The 16,443-nt window shown below is 62.8% G+C and overlaps 4 protein-coding genes across 10 annotated transcripts; 3 read left to right on the top strand and 1 right to left on the bottom strand.

The window, feature by feature from the left end:
• The first annotated feature begins 1,928 nt into the window (after positions 1 to 1,928).
• Positions 1,929 to 3,869, top strand: NDUFA11 (NADH:ubiquinone oxidoreductase subunit A11). The gene is made up of 4 exons (XM_080634007.1): positions 1,929 to 2,057; positions 2,133 to 2,225; positions 2,732 to 2,854; positions 3,666 to 3,869. Exons 1-4 carry the CDS (start codon positions 1,976 to 1,978, stop codon positions 3,776 to 3,778), a joined length of 411 nt encoding a protein of 136 aa, XP_080490133.1. The 5' UTR covers positions 1,929 to 1,975; the 3' UTR covers positions 3,779 to 3,869.
• Positions 3,870 to 4,003: 134 nt separating this feature from the next.
• Positions 4,004 to 9,680, top strand: KLHL33 (kelch like family member 33). 4 transcript variants are annotated; one of them, XM_080634004.1, is made up of 5 exons: positions 4,004 to 4,336; positions 6,215 to 6,742; positions 6,891 to 7,824; positions 8,174 to 8,344; positions 8,852 to 9,680. In XM_080634004.1, exons 1-5 carry the CDS (start codon positions 4,267 to 4,269, stop codon positions 9,426 to 9,428), a joined length of 2,280 nt encoding a protein of 759 aa, XP_080490130.1. In that variant the 5' UTR covers positions 4,004 to 4,266; the 3' UTR covers positions 9,429 to 9,680. The 4 variants fall into 4 exon arrangements, with proteins under 4 accessions (XP_080490130.1, XP_080490129.1, XP_080490132.1 ...); XM_080634006.1 differs by lacking the exon at positions 4,004 to 4,336 and adding an exon at positions 4,647 to 5,237; XM_080634005.1 differs by lacking the exon at positions 4,004 to 4,336 and adding an exon at positions 5,901 to 5,965.
• A 682-nt stretch (positions 9,681 to 10,362) lies between these two features.
• Positions 10,363 to 14,028, bottom strand: GP1BA (glycoprotein Ib platelet subunit alpha). Of its 3 annotated transcripts, none has more exons than XM_080633989.1 (2): positions 13,603 to 14,028; positions 10,363 to 13,048 (listed from the first exon to the last, which is right to left on the bottom strand). In XM_080633989.1, the coding sequence occupies exons 1-2, from the start codon at positions 13,939 to 13,941 to the stop codon at positions 11,063 to 11,065; spliced, it is 2,325 nt and encodes a 774-aa protein (XP_080490115.1). In that variant the 5' UTR covers positions 13,942 to 14,028; the 3' UTR covers positions 10,363 to 11,062. The 3 variants fall into 3 exon arrangements, with proteins under 3 accessions (XP_080490115.1, XP_080490117.1, XP_080490116.1); XM_080633991.1 differs by having other exon boundaries at positions 13,740 to 13,839; XM_080633990.1 differs by having other exon boundaries at positions 13,331 to 13,739.
• Positions 14,029 to 14,163: 135 nt separating this feature from the next.
• On the top strand, positions 14,164 to 16,430 carry LOC308229908 (E3 ubiquitin-protein ligase TRIM7-like; the record flags this gene model as incomplete). Of its 2 annotated transcripts, none has more annotated exons than XM_080634244.1 (3): positions 14,164 to 14,437; positions 14,533 to 14,642; positions 15,243 to 16,430. In XM_080634244.1, exons 2-3 carry the CDS (start codon positions 14,570 to 14,572, stop codon positions 15,761 to 15,763), a joined length of 594 nt encoding a protein of 197 aa, XP_080490370.1. In that variant the 5' UTR covers positions 14,164 to 14,437; positions 14,533 to 14,569. The 2 variants fall into 2 exon arrangements, with proteins under 2 accessions (XP_080490370.1, XP_080490371.1); XM_080634245.1 differs by having other exon boundaries at positions 14,568 to 14,642; positions 15,243 to 15,763.
• Positions 16,431 to 16,443: the final 13 nt, after the last annotated feature.

Genomic DNA, 16,443 nt, shown 5'->3' with positions numbered 1-16,443 from the left:
TACTAAGAAGGAGAAAAACTGACTACTGCTACTGAACCCAGGACAGAGGCTTGGAAGGGAGGTTGGGCATGAGCTGTTTTGCCTCCTGACAACAGCCTGCAGCACCCTCCTGCTCCATCTCTGCTCTTAGGTCTGTTGTCAGCAGTTACTGTGTTGTATGTTCTGGCTGCTGTCTGATGTGAGCACAGCCTTCCCCATTTCCTGGGGGCAAGGGGGAATAGTGAAGAGTGTAATACAAGTGAGCACATCACCTGATAGGGAAAATGGTGCAAGAAGGGTGGTGGTAGAACAGCACAGAAAAACTTACCCATACAATTAAATTGCACCTACAGGAAATGCAGACGTTAAGGTGCAAAATGTGCAGTTGCAGCATCTTTCTCTAGCCCTGTTCCTAGTGCGTGATGCACCGAGTCAGAGGAGGGCAGGGAATGAGCCACATAAATAGTCCTCAGCTCTCCTTGGCTGGAAACAGAGGTCCAAGCTGTTAGAAGCCTGCAGGAATAACACCCCCCCCCCCCAACTTTGTCCTCACTCCCCCATTCCCAGCCGCTGAGGTATGGATTCCATTGCCTGGTACTGCTGCCATCCTGCAGGCTGAGTGGCCTCTTGTTCTCCCAGTGAGTGTAGGCAATGGTTTATTTCCTCCCTACAGCCCTGTTACACGTTTAAAAAGGGATCATGATTCCCTGTAACCTGCCTAGCTTCAGGAATTCCAGTTCCGGTACTTGCCACCATTTGTCAAGCAAGATTGCGTTAAACTGACTTTTCACTGGGTGCTTTGCTCCCCTTGTTCTTTGGGTTTGCTGTGCACTGACTTGCTGAAACTGACCTCTAGAGTCTTGCTCAGGTTGAGCCTTGAAGGCAGTCTTAATTCCTATCTGCCTTCTATCTATGAATTGAAGGGGGGGATATGTTAAATGTGTAATTCCTGATGAAATTCTGATAGCTTCCCTTCAGCTTCTAATGGGACCATGGAAAGGTGAAGTAGTGATGTTGTATTTGATGGTCAAGGGACTGGTCAGGCCCCAGCTGGAGGCCAATGGCTGCAAGTCCCTGTGCTTCCAGCCAGCTGTACACATGGGAAGTGCTTTTGACACTGGTTGCAGCTCCCTGGTTGTATTCCATTGCGCAGACAACATAAAATTCATCTTCTGAAGAGTCTGGAGCAATTCTCTAATGGGCAGGAGTTGCCTGAGAACTGTCCATGGAGACTTCAGAGCAGCTCCAGTGCCCAAAGGGGCTCCAGGACACCTGGAGAGGGGCTTTGGACAAGGGCCTGTAGGGACAGGCCAAGGGGAATGGCTTGAACCTGCCCGAGGGGAGACTGAGCTGAGCTCTTAGGCAGAAGCTCTTCCCTGTGAGGGTGCTGAGGCGCTGGCACAGGGTGCCCAGAGAAGCTGTGGCTGCCCCATCCCTGGCAGTGTTCAAGGCCAGGTTGGACACAGGGGCTTGGAGCAAGCTGCTCCAGTGGAAGGGGTCCCTGCCTGTGGTAGGGGTTGGAGCTGGATGGGCTTTAAGGTCTCTCACAACCCAAACCATTCCATGACCACCCCCAGGTCTCTCCGGAGCCTCCTCTTCGGGCTGAACAACCCCAGCGCTCTCCACAGTCAAACGCACCCCGCATCACTCACCGCGGGGCCCAGAGCCCGCACATCGGGGCGTTCCTTCGGGTCAGACACGGAGCTCACACACCCGAGAGCACCGGGGACCCGCGGGTCCGCTGCCGGCCGCGGATAGCTCCCTACAGCAGTTCCAGGGGAGCGCTCGGGTGGCGGAACCCCGGTCAGAGCCGCCGGGATTCGAACCTCAGCCCCCGAGAGCCGCGGGCAGCGCCCGGCTCGGCTCGGCTCGGCTCGGCTCGGCTCGGCTCGGCTCGGCTCGGCTCGGCTCGGCGGGCGGTGCTGGCGGGGCGGGGCGGGCACGTCCTCTCCTCTCGCGAGAGCTCGCGGCGCCGCTGCCGTGCCCTTGCGGCGCCATGGCGGGGTACTGGGATGGGCCCGAGGGCGAGCAGTGCCCGCGCCGCACCTGGCTCACCACGAGGGTGGGCGCCGCCGCCGGTGAGCGCCGCGGGCCGGGACCGGGGGGTGCGGGCGGGGCCGCGCCGCGCTCACTGACCCCGTCCTGTGTTGCAGGCTTGGTCGGCGCCGCGTACCGCATCATCCTGCTGCAGCCCGGCACGGCTCTGGCCGCCGTGCAGATGGCGGCGGTGGACACGGTCACCATGGGTGAGGGCCTCTGACAACGGCCTGCAGGGACAGGGCAAAGGGAATGGCTTTAACCTGCCTGAGGGGAGACTGAGATGAGCTCTTAGGCAGAAGCTCTTCCCTGTGAGGGTGCTGAGGCGCTGGCCCAGGGTGCCCAGAGAAGCTGTGGCTGCCCCATCCCTGGCAGTGTTCAAGGCCAGGTTGGACACAGGGGCTTGGAGCAAGCTGCTCCAGCGGAAGGGGTCCCTGCCTGTGGCAGGGGTTGGAGCTGGAGGAGCTTTAAGGTCCCTCCCAACCCAAACCATTCCATGATCCAGCTGAGGGACCAGAGGGGCCTTGTCTGATGCTCAGTCTCACCATAGCAGCCAGAATATGATGCCCGCGGGTAACCGAAAGCAGATCTTGCTTTGTTTCCCTCTTTTCTCCCCTTGTGCCGCACCGTGCCCATCACAGAGGTGTTCGTGTGCTCTCGGTTCCTTGAGGGCTTTTGTTGGCTTCAGTCGTGGGGTTTTACGTCTCGTTCGCAGCCACGCTCGGGGCGGTGTTTGGTGTGACGACCTGCCTCAGTGCCGAGATCCGGGAGAAGCCGGAGGATCCCCTGAACTACTTCATAGGAGGCTGTGCCTCAGGAGCTATCATCGGGGCAAGAAGTAAGTGTGGGTAATGCCTGTGATGAAATGGGCCCTCTCTGGTTTTAGAAGCAGTTCTAGAGGGGAAAAATGTCCATTTTCCTGATGTCACCTCCTCCTCTGGGTTCATTCCGTGCCAGTTTGGTTGATGCTGCATTGTACACATCAGCTAAAGTAAATACTGCTGCGAGTGGCACCACAGGTAACATCAAACTGGTTTACAGAATGAGACCAGAGCTGGCCCAGTCCTGCTGGTTGTAACTGTCAGCTCTACCTTGAAACTGCAGGGTATGGAAGAAGGAGCTGTGGAAACCCATGTGTTCTTGGGAACAAACGTGCTTTATTTTACCTGGAAGATACGTTCTGACATCTGCCTTGTGAATCCTTCCCCTGCTCTGAGGGACAAGCTGTGTCTTGCTGCTGTCAGGCTAGATCAGCCCCTGCAGTGCTTGACCAGCTCTGCTTTCTCTAGCGTTCAGACTGTGTTAAAGGTGGGAGGCATTCACTGGGATGAAATTGATCCTTACTTTTCCTGGTTGCTGAGCTGATGGGAGATGGAAGCAGCCATTGTTGGTTGCGTCACTGAGGTGCACGATGTGAGGTTGCTGTGGAAGGAGATGGGGTGGTGGATTGGAGGAATTGGTATTTCCAATTGGAAGCTAAAAGCATGAGAAAACATAAATCCAAGTCACTTTGCTGGTTTCTCTTGGCAAATGACGTTCCTGAGGGTCAAGGGGCTGTGAGTAGCTGATAGAAGAATGAGTCTGTCACAATCTCCTGTATGGAACTTGTGCACTAAGAGGTCTTTTCTGCTCTGCTGTGTTGTTTCCAGCTCACAATTACTTCACCGGTACCATGTCCTGTTTGGGGTTTGGGATCACTGCTGCCCTCATGAAGATCGGTAGCAAGGAGGGCTGGAGGCTGACGGGACCTCCCAAGCTGTGACTGTAGCCTTGCCCTGCAGGCTGTCCTGGGAATGCTCTGTGGAATGAGGCTCTGTGGAATAAAGATGCTGGCAAATCAACAGCTGAAATCACCGAAATCTGGTGCTGTCCAGCTGCTGGAGAGGAAGCTTCATCTGCTGCTGCTGCTGAGCCAGGCCAGAGGAGGCCATGGAGCTGCTGCGAGGGCTGGAGCAGCTCTGCTCTGGAGCCAGGCTGAGAGAGCTGGGCTGGGGCAGCCTGGAGAAGAGAAGGCTCCTGAAGGGGAGGCCTGAGAGCAGCTCCAGTGCCTAAAGGGGCTGCAGGAAACCTGGAGAGGGGCTTTGGACAAGGGCCTGTGGCAGGGGTGTGGAGCTGGATGAGCTTTAAGGTCCCTTCAACCCAAACCAGGCTGGGATTCTGTGGTTCTGTGATTTCTGTGCACAAGTCCCCTTGCCTCTGTGTCCACGTTGCACACACAGGCTTGAGGGACACAATGAGGGAAACATCTTCATGGTTACAGAAGAGGCAGGCTCAGGAGCACAGCAGAGGATGAGAAATAACAGATACAAGTTACAGAAAGGTAATAAAAGATCTCACAGGGTAGAAAGTGCTGGAAAATGGACTCGGGGAGGCTGGGAAATCATCCCTGGGCACACAGGATGCAGCCAGACACGTGGGAATACAACGGTACAGGGATGGGAGATCTGGGGGTGGGGATGTGCGCTAATAGGGAATATGTGCCCTAGGGGAAGCAGGGGTGTGGGGCAGGGGAACACAGAGGTGTGAGGGGAGGGGACAGGAGACAGCCAAGGACAGCAGAGGAGGGCCCGGGGTGTCCCAGGGGGACGCAGTTGCCATGGAAGGCTGGGCTGCTCTGGTCGGGGGTGGGGGTGCCCGGGTGGGTGCAGGATGGTCCTGGGAGTGCTTGGGGGCCGGGCAAAGGGGCTGCCTGGCACCGGGCCTGGAGCCCGGCAGCTCCCCGGGATGAAGTGTGCCCGGCGCAGGAGCACAAGTGGCGGTGGAGGCATCGCCCTCCGCGGGGCTGGGGGAGCCGGGGCTGCTTCGCTCCCAGCCAAGGGCTTCTGAGCCCCAACCTGGACGTGAGCAAGGCCCGGGGGGCTCTGATGAGGCTGCCCGGGGGGAGCCGGGGTCTGCAGCTCTGCCACCACCTTCCCGCTGCCGGGACGGGGGAGGCCTCCGCAGCTCCCACCCCTGTCCTCAGGGCACCGCGTGTCCGCCCCGGCCGGGACCCGGGGCCCTCCCTCTGCCGAGCCGGTCCCGGCTCCTGCCGCGCCCACGTGTCCTGCCCGCGCTATAAATACCCGGCCGCATTCCCGGGGGGTCACGGGCGCTTCCCGCGGCGCTGCCGGGCGGGTGAGGACGAGGCACGGAGCGAGCGCGGCGCCCGCCGAGGCGCGGGCAAGGACACGCGGCGGCAGCGCCCACACCCAGCAAGTGACACGTGACACGTGACACGTGAGGTGGCGCCCGGGCGGGGGGCGGCGGGAGCTGGGCCGGGGCCGGTGGCTCCGCTGCTCCTGGGGCACCGGTGCTTGGGCAAGGGCTGGAGAAGGGGTTGGCGGCTTCTGCTGCAGGGTTCGATGGGGGCAGCGGGGTGCGTGATGGGGATGTGGTGCTGCAGGGTTCGATGGGGGCAGCGGGGTGCGTGATGGGGATGTGGTGCTGCAGGGTTCGATGGGGGCAGCGGGGTGCGTGATGGGGATGTGGTGCTGCAGGGTTCAATGGGGGCAGCGGGGTGCGTGATGGGGATGTGGTGCTGCAGGGTTCGATGGGGGCAGCGGGGTGCGTGATGGGGATGTGGTGCTGCAGGGTTCAATGGGGGCAGCGGGGTGCGTGATGGGGATGTGGTGCTGCAGGGTTCGATGGGGGCAGCAGGGTGCGTGATGGGGATGTGGTGCTGCAGGGTTCGATGGGGGCAGCGGGGTGCGTGATGGGGATGTGGTGCTGCAGGGTTCGATGGGGGCAGCGGGGTGCGTGACGGGGATGTGGTGCTGCAGGGTTCGATGGGGGCAGCGGGGTGCGTGACGGGGATGTGGTGCTGCAGGGTTCGATGGGGGCAGCGGGGTGCGTGATGGGGATGTGGTGCTGCAGGGTTCGATGGGGGCAGCGGGGTGCGTGATGGGGATGTGGTGCTGCAGGGTGCCCTTTGGGTCGGTGGCTTCGTCCCAAGGGTTCAGCCGTGAGGCAGGTGAGCACCATCAGTCTCAGGTACAAGGCAGCAGCGTGGCCTCTGCTCTCGCCTATGGGGCTGCGGTTTTGCCAAGAGGCATCAACTTCAGTTGTGGGGCAGTAGCAAAGCCTGGTGGCCTGAGCTATGGGGTGGAGGCGCTGGCAATGGACCCAGTGGCTCTCACTACAGGGCGGTGCCATGTCCCCAGCCAGAGGCTCTGGCTATGAGATGGGTTCAGCACTGACCCCGCTCCATGTGTTCCCGCAGGCAAGATGTGGGTTGCAGAGGGGCCAGCCCCGGCCCAGTGGAACCTGCGGGACAGGGCCCATGCCCGACACGTCCTGGCCACGGCTGACGACCTCCGCGCCACAGGGCAGCTCGTGGACGTGTGCGTGGGCCCAGAGGGTGACATGGCCCACGCTGTGGTCCTGGCCTCCGTCAGCTCCTTCTTCCTTCGCTTCCTGGAGGGCAGGACCAGGGAGCAGCTCCAAGGCCCCCCGCCCCACGTCCCCCTGCCCCCCGGGGCCACGCTGTGGGGCTGGAGGGCCCTGCTCGCCTTCGCCTATGGGGGAACCGTGCCCCGTGGCCACAGGAAGGAGGTGGAGGAGGCTGCCCGGGTGCTGGGGGCCCCACGGGTGGTGGCTGCCTGCGCCCTGTGCCTGGATGGGGACTCCCAGGAGGGGGGTCCCGAGCCCCTGGAGGAGCAGTGGGAGACGCTCAGAGCCATGGGGCAGCTCCATGCCAGGGGCCTGGGCTGCGACCTCCAGCTCCAGGCAGGGGACGAGGTCATCGCAGGTGAGCTGGGGCCCCCAGGAGGGGCTGAGGAGGGGGCCGGGGACAGGCGGGTCCCTGGCAGGGGCGAGGAGCCCACGCGGCTGCTCCGCTCTTGGTGGGGCTGGGGGGGTGTCCTCTGCTCCCCCCCCCGCTGTTCCTCTTCCCCCAGTTCAGCGCCTGGCCCTGAGCTGCTCCTGCGACTTCTTCCGCGCCCTCTTCACTTGCCCCATGCGAGAGGCCACCCATGACCCCGCCGCCCCGCTGGCCACGGGGCTGGCCCCCGCCGAGCTGCGCCTGCTCCTCGCCTTTGCCTACACCGGGGCTGTGGCCGGGCCGTGGGCCGCGGTGCTGGAGGCAGCTGAGACCTCCCTGCGCTACCAGGCCTGGGGGCTCCTCACGCTCTGCATGGATGTCTTCACCCGTGGCCTGACCCCAGACACTGGCCCTGATGTCCTGGCCTTCGCGGTGGATTACGGGCTGGCCCAGCTGAGCCGCGTAGCAGAGGACTACATCTTGGCCACCTTCCCCAGCGTGGTGGCCACGCCAGCCTTCCTGGATCTTCCTGCGCACGTCCTCATCCGCCTGCTCCGTTCCGACGGTCTCAACGTCCTCCATGAGCTGGAGGCTTTGGAAGCAGCATCCCGGTGGCTTACGGCCAATGGAGATGGCCAAGAGGATGTGGCCAAGGAAGTCCTGTCCTCTGTTCGCTTCGCCCTCATGTCCACCTGGGAGCTGAAGAAGGTGCCGTCGGTGACGGCAGGGGTAGCGGACCCGAAGGTCATCCGGGAGCTCATAGTGGCGAGCTTGGCCCCCGCAGCCCAGCTGCCGTGTCGGGTGCGATCCCTGCAGGAGGTGGTGGTGGTTTGCGGTGGGGAAAAGCTGGCGTCCAACCTGGCCGCCCGCAAGCCCAGCAGACACCTCTGGTTCGCCCACCGCTACCTGAGCGCCGTGGGGCTGGTGAAGAAGGTGGAGTGGAGGGCGCTGGGACACTTCCCTGATGGCCCGCGCTTCCGCCATGCCATAGCGGTGGTGGGCAACACGCTCTACATCCTGGGCGGGAAGCACTACTACGGGGTCCATGACACCCTGGCCAGTGTCTACAGGTGAGAGCCGCTGAGGGCCGCAAGGTGCTGTGTGGCACCGTGTGCTGTGGGAGCAGAGGAGGCGTCGGTGGAGCTGGAGCTGCCCCATGGCCCCAGCGTTGTGGCACTGCAGTTGGTCGAGTGGATGTTGTAGCTTTCTGGGGTAGGGCAGGGAGGATCCTATCTGGAGATGCCCCAGGGCATGCAATGGGTTTGGTGTTGCTCAAGAGGAGGGGATGTTCCCATGCAAGGTGCCCGCGTGGCTCCAGGGCATGATGGAATTGGCTGGTTGTAGGCGGGCTGTTGCCCTCGGCGGTGCCAGCATCCCCTCCTGGCATTGCAGGTAACGGGTCACCTCTTGCCCCCTCAGGTACCAGCCCATGGACGACTCCTGGGAGCGCTTGGCCAGCATGAGCTGCGGCCGGAGCTACTTCCCTGCCGTGGCCCTTGGGGATTTCATCTACGCGCTGGGGGGCAGCTCGGGAGAGCTCTACTGCACGGACACGGTGGAGTGCTATGACCTGGCCAACGACACCTGGAGGTGAGACCGCTCCACGCAGGCACTTGCTTTTCTCGGCCCTAGGAACCCCTTGCATTGGCAGTGGTGGCCATTGAGTGGTCTTTGGGCCACTGAGCCCTCAATGGAGAAATGGCCCACAGTGGCCTTTGGGAGAGGTCTCCTGGCTGTTGGGCACTCATGTCCCTTGGGGGTCATTGGGTCTTGGCCCGTGTCACCTATTGGGTGATGAATGAGTTTTGGCCAAGACAAATCATTTCGAGCTGTGTTCATTGGGTGTTGGCCAATACTGTCCATTGAGGGAGCCCACTGTGGGTTGACCAATGGTGTGTTCTGGAGTCTATGAAGTGTTGAAGTGATGTCCCTTGGGGATCCATTGTGTGAGAGCTGATGCTGCCCGCTGGGCTCCTTGGTGCTGGCCAGGCTGCCTGCTGGGCACGCCGCGGAGCGTGCGGTGAGCTCCTGGCAGGTTCTCACCATGGGGCAGCCCTGCCTGACCTCCCTTCACCCCCTCCCTCTCTCCTCGCCCAGGCGGTGCCAGCCCCTGCCGATGGCTCTGTGTGGGCACGCGGCCTGTGCCCTGGATGGTGCCCTCTACGTGTCAGGGGGCTGTGACGAGGCGTCCCAGTGCCAGGCGTCCCTCCTGCGCTACGTCCCGGGTGCTGCTGCCAAGCTCCTGGCCCCCATGAATGGCCCCCGGGCCGGGCACATCATGGAGGAGGCGGGCGGGCAGCTCTATGTGGCCGGGGGGCTGTGCCAGCGCGCGGGGCAGACGGGCTACAGGGACCAGCTGGCCTTTGAGGTCTACAGCCCCAAGGTGGATGCCTGGGTCCTGCTCAGCCCCCTGCCCCGTGCCCACGTAGTTGGGGGTGCGGCTGTGGTGGGGGGGGAGCTGCTCGTCCTGGGCGGGTACAGCCATGAGACCTACCAGGACACCCACCTGATCCATGCCTACCAGCCCGGTGCCCGGCGCTGGATCACCCGGGGCACCTTGCCCCATGCCTACACTGAGCTCCAGGCCTGTGTCCTCACTGTCCCCCCTGCCTTGCGTGGCCCCAGCTGCCTTGAGGACCCCTCGAGATCACCTGAAACCCCCAATAGTACTTAGGAGGTCTTCAAAGCTCTGCAGCCCAGGTATCCTGGCATCCCCAGGCAGCATCCATGGGCACCTCTGTGGGACAAAGTCACCCCCAGATCCCTCCTTCACAATGGGTTCTTCCTGTGGTTTCCAGCAATGCCGCACCCCAGGGTAGGTGCCGTAGACTGCGGGGACCCCATGGGACAGAAGGACCCCCCCCGCAACCCTGTGCCTGCGGGGATACTCACTCTGCTCTGAGCCCTTCACTGGGAGATGGGGATCCCCCAGTTCCCCCCCATACTTGGGTGGAATAAAAGTGGCTCTGGAACCGCCCCTCTGGGTCTTGTTTCTGCTGGGAACCCCCACATCCGGGTGCTTCTCACAAGGAACAGGAGGAGCACAGGAGCCCTGAGTGCCCTGGATGGGTGCAGGTGGGGACCGGGAGGGGGGTGAGGGCCCTGGGGTGCCTGTGTTCACTGTTCCGTGCATGTGTCTTGGCAGTGAGAGGCACCTTGGGATGCGTGGGGGGTCCTGAGCTCACGGCTCCCCAGAACAGTGTTTTAGATGTGGTCTAAAGTGAGCGCCGAGCAGAGGGGGACGATCACTTTCCTCAGGCCCCTGCCCGTGCCGCTGTTCCCTCAGCCCAGGCTCCTGTTCCTCCCTCGTTGGGGCCAGGGCGCACTCCTGGATCTTCTCCACCTTCCTGCCAACCAAGACCTGGAGCTCTTTGTCCCTGGCTCTGCTCCCCACGCAGCCTGTCCTCCACTGCCCCGCTGTGCTCTTCCTTCCAGGGTGCAGGACTTTGTCCCTGCTGGCTTTCCCCAGGTTCCCCGCAGCCCCTTTCTCCAGGGTGAGTGGTGCTCCCTTAAGGGCATTCCCGTTGGAAGCACGCTCAGATCCCTCCCAACCTGCTGTCATCCGCCAGCGCCAGAAAAACACACTCAGTCACCTCCTCCATGGCACTGATAAGGACTTTAAATAGAAGAGTTTCCAGCACGGCCCCATGTGTTGTGTTCCATGTTAACACCATCCAAGAAGAGTTATGATCCATTGACAACCTGACCTTCACACCACTTTATACCTGTCCTGTTCTCCAGCCCTTTGGAGCAGGAGAGCTCATCCGTGGCAGGTTAAAGCCATTTCCCCTTGTCCAAAGCCCCTCTCCAGGTTTCTTGTTGGCCCTTGTAGGAAGCTGGGTGTAAGTGAACTTTTCCTCTATCTTTGCTATTGAAGCCAATTTTGTCATTCCCTGGGCCCTGGCAGGACTGTGACAAACGGAGCCAGCATCCGTGTGAAACGGAGGCAGAGGGAATATTTATTCTGTGATCAACAGCCTGGCACCAAGTCGGAAGCATCCCGCAGCTTTCACGTGCCCTGGTTGAGCAGGAGCAGCGGGGACGCAGAGGACAAAGGAAGCTCTGCTTTCCCACACTCCCCAGGCAGAGGCAGCCCCAGACAATCCCTGACCCGTTCAGGACATCTCCTCCCCAGGGCAAGTACCTAAGTGATGGTTTGAGCTCTACAAACCTCGGGGGTGTGAGAGTGACACTGGCGGGAAGAGCTGGATGCCTTCCCCCGGGGCAGGCAGAGCTTGCCCTTGTGAAGAGGGGCACATGAAGCAGAGCCGTGACCCTCTATCTCTTGTGCTGAGCGGACGGAAGCGTTTACAAGGTGTTGCCAACGTATTTGACTCTCACATCACCAGTGGCCTTCAGGCCCCTGTCCAGGCTGTAAGCAGAAGGGGTCCTCAGGGAGCCGAGGTTTGTGGCCATCAGCTTCCTGGAGAGAGACTTGAATGAAGCGTTCAGAGGACTCTGGTGGATCCAGAGCTCCTTCGTGGTGCAGAAAGAACTTGCCGCAGGACCGCCCTGTGTGCCCAGGTCTTTGATCGTGCAGTAGGTGACCTGGGGGTACAACTCTACTTCTTTGATGGTGCAGAACCTGGTGCGCTGCAGGGGGCTTTTGGAGCTGCTGAGCTGCATCACGGGGCCTCCTGCTGACTCCCTCCACCTCAGCAGCAGATATGGAACCTCTCGGCTCTGCAGGGACTTGTGCCAGGAGGGCCACCCCACCAGGCACATCCACACCAGCCAGGCTGCCAGGGCCAGCACGGTCAGCACCAGCAGAGCCAAGCAGGCGAGGTAGAGCACCCAGTGCAAGAGACAGCAGTGATCCAGCACCCAGTGCCCGCCCTGCAGAGCATCCCCAGCTGCCCACGAGCGCAGCACCGGTGCCTCCAGCCCGGGTGTGGGGCAGGGACACAGGGGCAGGGGGGCAGCCGGAGGGGAAGGTGCAGGCTGCGTGAAGCCTGTGGTGTCCGGGGCGTGAGTGGTGGTGACCACCGGTGTGGTTGACACCAGAGGAGGAGATGGAGATCCGGCAATGGCAGAGGCCTCTGGCACGGCAGGAGAAGGCAGAGCCATGGAGGTGGTGGGAAATGTTCCAGTGGCCGCCATGGGGGTTGGTGGTGAGGTGGTGGCTCTATGCGAGGTGCTGGCAGGAGCAGTGGGGGCAGTGGTGGCGGTGCTGGGGGCCGGCGTGGGGGTGAGAGTGGTGCTGGCTGGGGCAGGACTGGTGGTGCTGGGAGCGCTGGGGTCTGTGGGTGCAGTGCTCGGGGTGCTGGGGGGAGGCCAGGTAACAGCACGGGGCACGGTGCTGCGCTCTCTGGGGATGGGTGGGTGCGGGGGGGACACGGCGGCCTTGGCAGCTTTCTCTGCCGTTTCTTCCCCATCACCGTAATCCTCCTCCTCCTCCTCTTCGTCCCCCACGTTGCCGCAGCTGGGCTTGAAGTGGATGATGGGCTTCCCCTGCTGCGCGGGGGGGCTGTGGCACAGCACCCGCTCGGGGGCCACCTCCACCTTTGTCTTCTCCAGGCCCCGCTCGGGCTGGTAGACGCTGCCCTCGTTGCGCCGGATCCAGCCCCGCAGGTAGTGCAGGTCGCAGTCGCAGCGCCAGGGGTTCTCGGTGAGGAAGACGTACATGAAGACCTGCCCCTCGGGGAAGAAGCCGCTGGGGAGGCTCCGCAGGCGGTTCCCCGAGAGCCAGAGGGTCTCCAGGCCCTGCAGGTCCTGCAGCAGCTCCCTGGGGAGCTCCTCCAGGGCATTGTCTGAGATGTCCAAGTCCTTGAGCTCCCTCAGCCCCGCGAAGGCGTCCGGGGGCAGGGTCCGCAGCCGGTTCCCGCGCAGGTCCAGGTCCTGCAGGCGCGGCACGGCCCGGAAAGCCCCCGGCGGCAGCGCGGCCACGCGGTTGTGAGCCAGGGCCAGGCGGGAGAGCGCGGGCAGCCCCTGCAGCGCGGGCAGCGCCTCCAGCGCGTTGCGGGACAGGAGGAGCTCCCTGAGGGCCGGCAGCGGGGGCCCGGGGCGCAGAGCCACCAGCCCGTTGTCGGACAGGTCGAGGTCCTGCAGCTGCGGCAGCGGCAGGAAGGAGGCGATGGAGACGGCCGCCAGGCGGTTGGCGCTGAGGAGCAGGATGCCCGTGTCCGCAGGCAGCCCCGGGGGCACCGCGCTGAGAGCCTGCCCGGTGCAGTTCACCTCCAGCAGGTCCTTGACCTTGTTCATCTCCACCGGGCAGGGCTGGCCCGGGTCGGAGGTGCCGGCTGGGGACAGCAGGGCTGGGAGCAGGAGCAGGAGCAGGGCAGGGAGCTGCATGGCCTGGAGGGGAGAGCCGCGAGGCATGGGCACAGCAGGAACCTGCCCTGTGCCACCCCTCTTCCCGCACAAGCATCGCTGCAGGGCCAGTGGCTCTGTGGTGTTCACATCCCCGCATCCCCGCACCCAGCCCATCCCAGAGAGCTCTGTGCCGGAGGAGCCTCCCTCGAGCTCCTTTTCCCCAGCTCTGGCTGAGCCCCTTGCTAGATCCGGGCCCCCAAGGCAGCAGCTTCCCCTGGCCCTGACACAGACGTGGCTACGCCAAGTGCCTGCCCCAGCACTCACCCACGGACCCTCCAGCACTTGTGCTGCTGCTGCTTTGCCTCCCGAGGGTCAGGCTCTGCTCTGGTGGCAGGGGCTGCCCTGGCCTCTATCAGCACGCACAGCCTTGGGCAGGAACCTGCGGCTTCCTGAGCAGCACAGCCCATCTCCTGCCATCCCTGTCTGCTGGGAGAAGTCTCCGCCATAACCAGCTCCCTCGTTTCTTGCTTGCGCGCAGTGAAGGGGGAGGTTGCGCCCCAGGAGGAGCCCCTGCACCTCACCCGCTCCCTTCTGACCTCCAGGGAACGTGTCCCCTTCCCCTGCTTCGAGGCAGCTCTTCCTCGGCACGCTCTGGGCTTTGGTTCTTGAGGCAGCTCAGCCTGGGGACACGGCCTCGCTGGTTCACCCTTGGGAAACTGCTCCTGCCCGTTACCTCCGCTGCTCGCCTGAGGTGTAGGTGAGGGACCCGCCGGGCTTGCCAGGAGGAGCAGGGGTGGCTCAGAGGCAGCTTGGACACTTGCGGGGAAGCCACAGCACAGGCCAGGCACGGAGATTAAAGGCAGCGGAAGGAGCTCGGTTTTGCTGTTCCTGCAGCTCGACTCCACTGCCCTGGCCCGGAGGTCACTGCAGAGCATCCTCCCTCATCACATCCGGACCCCAGAGCATGGCCCCTGCTCTGCGCCTGGTGTCCCCACGGGACATCCCAGGGGCTGGAGGTGCACGTGGTGCCATTGAGCTCCCTGCTGCAGGGAGATGCGGCTTCTTCCCAGCTCTTATCACCCGGCAGCAGCTGCCGAGGGGGGGCTGCAGCAGCTCCCGTGATGCAAACAGGTCCGGGCCTTGCCGGGACTCCCGCACCCAAAAGCCGGATGAGGTCCAGCGCCACCGGCGGCCTCAGGGCATGGGAAGAGGTCACCAAGAGGAGGGGAGGTGGAAGCTCTGCCCCCCCCGGAGAGGAGAAGGCGCCAGCCCCCAGCGGCGCTCCCCAGGCCCCGGCCCCTCTGGGCTCAGAGCAGCTCCATCGAACAAGCCGGGTGCGCCCAGCCCAGCCATGAGGGGATCGGGGCTGTGCAGAGCAGACTGAAGCCTTCAGACGCATCCAAACCCTCCTTTCCTGGTGTCTGCCTACAGGTAAGTGCCTGGATGCTGTGGTTTCCCCATCATTCCTTCTGCTTCGTTATCACCTTTAAGCAGTCTCTGAGTCCTGCAATTCCCACTGGCAACAGGGAATCCTGCCTCCCCTCCTGGTGCTTTTCTACAGACATGCTTGAAGCTGGGATGGAGAGAGAAGACAGTGAGCCCCTGCCCGGTGAGGTGGAGGAGATGAGCGGGAGAGGTGAGTTTTCAGAAGGGAAAAGGAGGGGGAACTGTCCTCTGTTGAGGAGAAAAACACATCCTGCTTTTCCTTGGAAGAGCTGTTTAGGATCAGAGCAGCCGGGGCTTGTCCCAGCCTGGGTTTGCCCTGGGGCAATAAACCCCAGCTGAATCCCTCATGCTTAAGACCCACCACCAGCACCAAAGACACCTGAGCTGCACCTTTGGCTCTCTCCATGTCCTACGGGAAGAAATGGGAATGTGGGGCTGTGGGGTTTGGGGTAACGCTGTCCACAACCTGCACTGGTTTGTGCCCAGGTGCACAGCCCTAGAGACACCCAAGCTCAGGTGCAGGTATCCACAGGGCAGATGTGCACCCATCCACCCACGTGCACCCCACTCCAGGACACCGAGGTCTCCTTGGCCAGGGATTGCCTGGAAGCTCCTGGATCAGGCTCAGGGCACCACTGGGGCTGGGGCAGGCCGGCATTTGTGAGCTTCCCACCCCACGCTGGACACCCCTGGCAGGGAGAGAGGAAATCGCCGCGTCCCTGCTCCTGCTGGGGTGGATGCAGCCCCCGGGGCTGCCGCTCCTGAGCATCTTCTCCTCCTCTGCCCCCAGGCACCGTGACCCTGGACCCGGACAGCGCCAACCCCTTCCTCCTCCTGGCTGCCGACGGCCGGGGCGTGGGCCGCGGGGACGAGTGGAGCTCTGTGCCCGACACGGCCGAGCGGTTCGACACGGAGCCGTGCGTGCTGGGCACCCAGGGCTTCGCTACGGGGAGGCACTGCTGGGCCGTGGAGGTGGCCGAGGGCGGCCAGTGGTGGGCCCTGGGGGTGGCGCAGGAGTCCGTCAGGAGGAAAGGGGTCCTCAGCTTTACCCCGCAGGAGGGGATCTGGGCCGTGGGGCAGTGGTTCGGACAATACTTTGCTTTCACTGAACCTGACTGGACCCCCCTGCACCTCCCCTGCCTGCCCCGGGCCATCCAGGTCTGCCTGGACTTCACGGACGGGCAGGTGGCGTTTGCCAATGCCGAGAACAAGGCCCCGATCTTTGCTTTCTGCCTGGATTCGTGTCCTGGGGAGAGGCTGCGCCCCTGGCTCTGGGTGGGGAGGGACTCGTGGCTCCAGCTGTGGCCCTGATGCAGACGAGCGCACGTGGAGGCCTGGAGAGGAGAACCCCATCATCTGCGGCTTGGTGCTGGGCACTGGAGCCCCCCATGTCCTGCCAGCTCCTCCTCACGTGGCTCCTCCGGGAGGACGGGCAGGTCCTGGACATGGGCACCAATCCCCCTTCCAGCCCACAGCTGGGACTGCAGAGCCAACCCGGAGCACCACGACTCGATGAAGGCTGAGCTTGGTGCCAGGCAGCCCAGGACAGAGAAGTGGCATCGAGGGGTCTGTACAAGGCCATGAGCAGGTCCAGGCTCCCCTGCAGGTGTTGGGCTCTGCCTCTGGCCCTTTCCAACTCAGCTTAATCATTAAATTAAAAGAGCCCAAACCCAGCTGGCGCTCGAGCTGCTGATAACCGTTATCTCCTCCGTACATCCAGAGCCTCTCCTTACTTCCAGTTCGAACACATGCAATAGGCACGTTCCTCACAGCAGAACGCTGGTAAAGGCCCCTCCATCCCCAGTAACAACACAAGAGCCCAAGCTCTGTCTCACTTTTATTGACTCAATTGCACAGCCCGTTTCCCCATGACACTGGACCATGGCATTCCCACACCCAGGAGCTGAGCATCTCCTCTGGGAAGGAGGAGAAGTCCCCAGGAGCCACTGTTGAGTTCTGCAGGGGCACAAGCAACAACTCCAGTTACTGGC

The sequence above is a fragment of the Psittacula echo genome (assembly GCF_963264785.1).
Source record: "Psittacula echo genome assembly, chromosome: 24".
Classification (NCBI taxonomy): domain Eukaryota; kingdom Metazoa; phylum Chordata; class Aves; order Psittaciformes; family Psittacidae; genus Psittacula; species Psittacula echo.
The sequence above is the reverse complement of the archived record's forward strand: the minus strand, read 5'-3'. Positions and strand labels throughout refer to the sequence as shown.

Bases quoted from the DNA above. Each gene is read 5' to 3' on its own strand.
- NDUFA11 (XM_080634007.1), top strand. From the start codon at position 1,976: ATGGCGGGGTACTGGGATGGGCCCGAGGGCGAGCAGTGCCCGCGCCGC. The intron at 2,058-2,132 runs GTGAGCGCCGCG...CCTGTGTTGCAG, and splicing joins GAGGGTGGGCGCCGCCGCCG to GCTTGGTCGGCGCCGCGTAC. The intron at 2,226-2,731 runs GTGAGGGCCTCT...TCTCGTTCGCAG, and splicing joins GGTGGACACGGTCACCATGG to CCACGCTCGGGGCGGTGTTT.
- KLHL33 (XM_080634003.1), top strand. From the start codon at position 6,275: ATGCCCGACACGTCCTGGCCACGGCTGACGACCTCCGCGCCACAGGGC. The intron at 7,825-8,173 runs GTGAGAGCCGCT...TTGCCCCCTCAG, and splicing joins ACCCTGGCCAGTGTCTACAG to GTACCAGCCCATGGACGACT. The intron at 8,345-8,851 runs GTGAGACCGCTC...CTCCTCGCCCAG, and splicing joins CTGGCCAACGACACCTGGAG to GCGGTGCCAGCCCCTGCCGA.
- GP1BA (XM_080633989.1), bottom strand. From the start codon at position 13,941: ATGCTCTGCAGTGACCTCCGGGCCAGGGCAGTGGAGTCGAGCTGCAGG. The intron at 13,049-13,602 runs GTCAGAAGGGAG...TCTCCCCTCCAG, and splicing joins AGGGGACACGTTCCCTGGAG to GCCATGCAGCTCCCTGCCCT.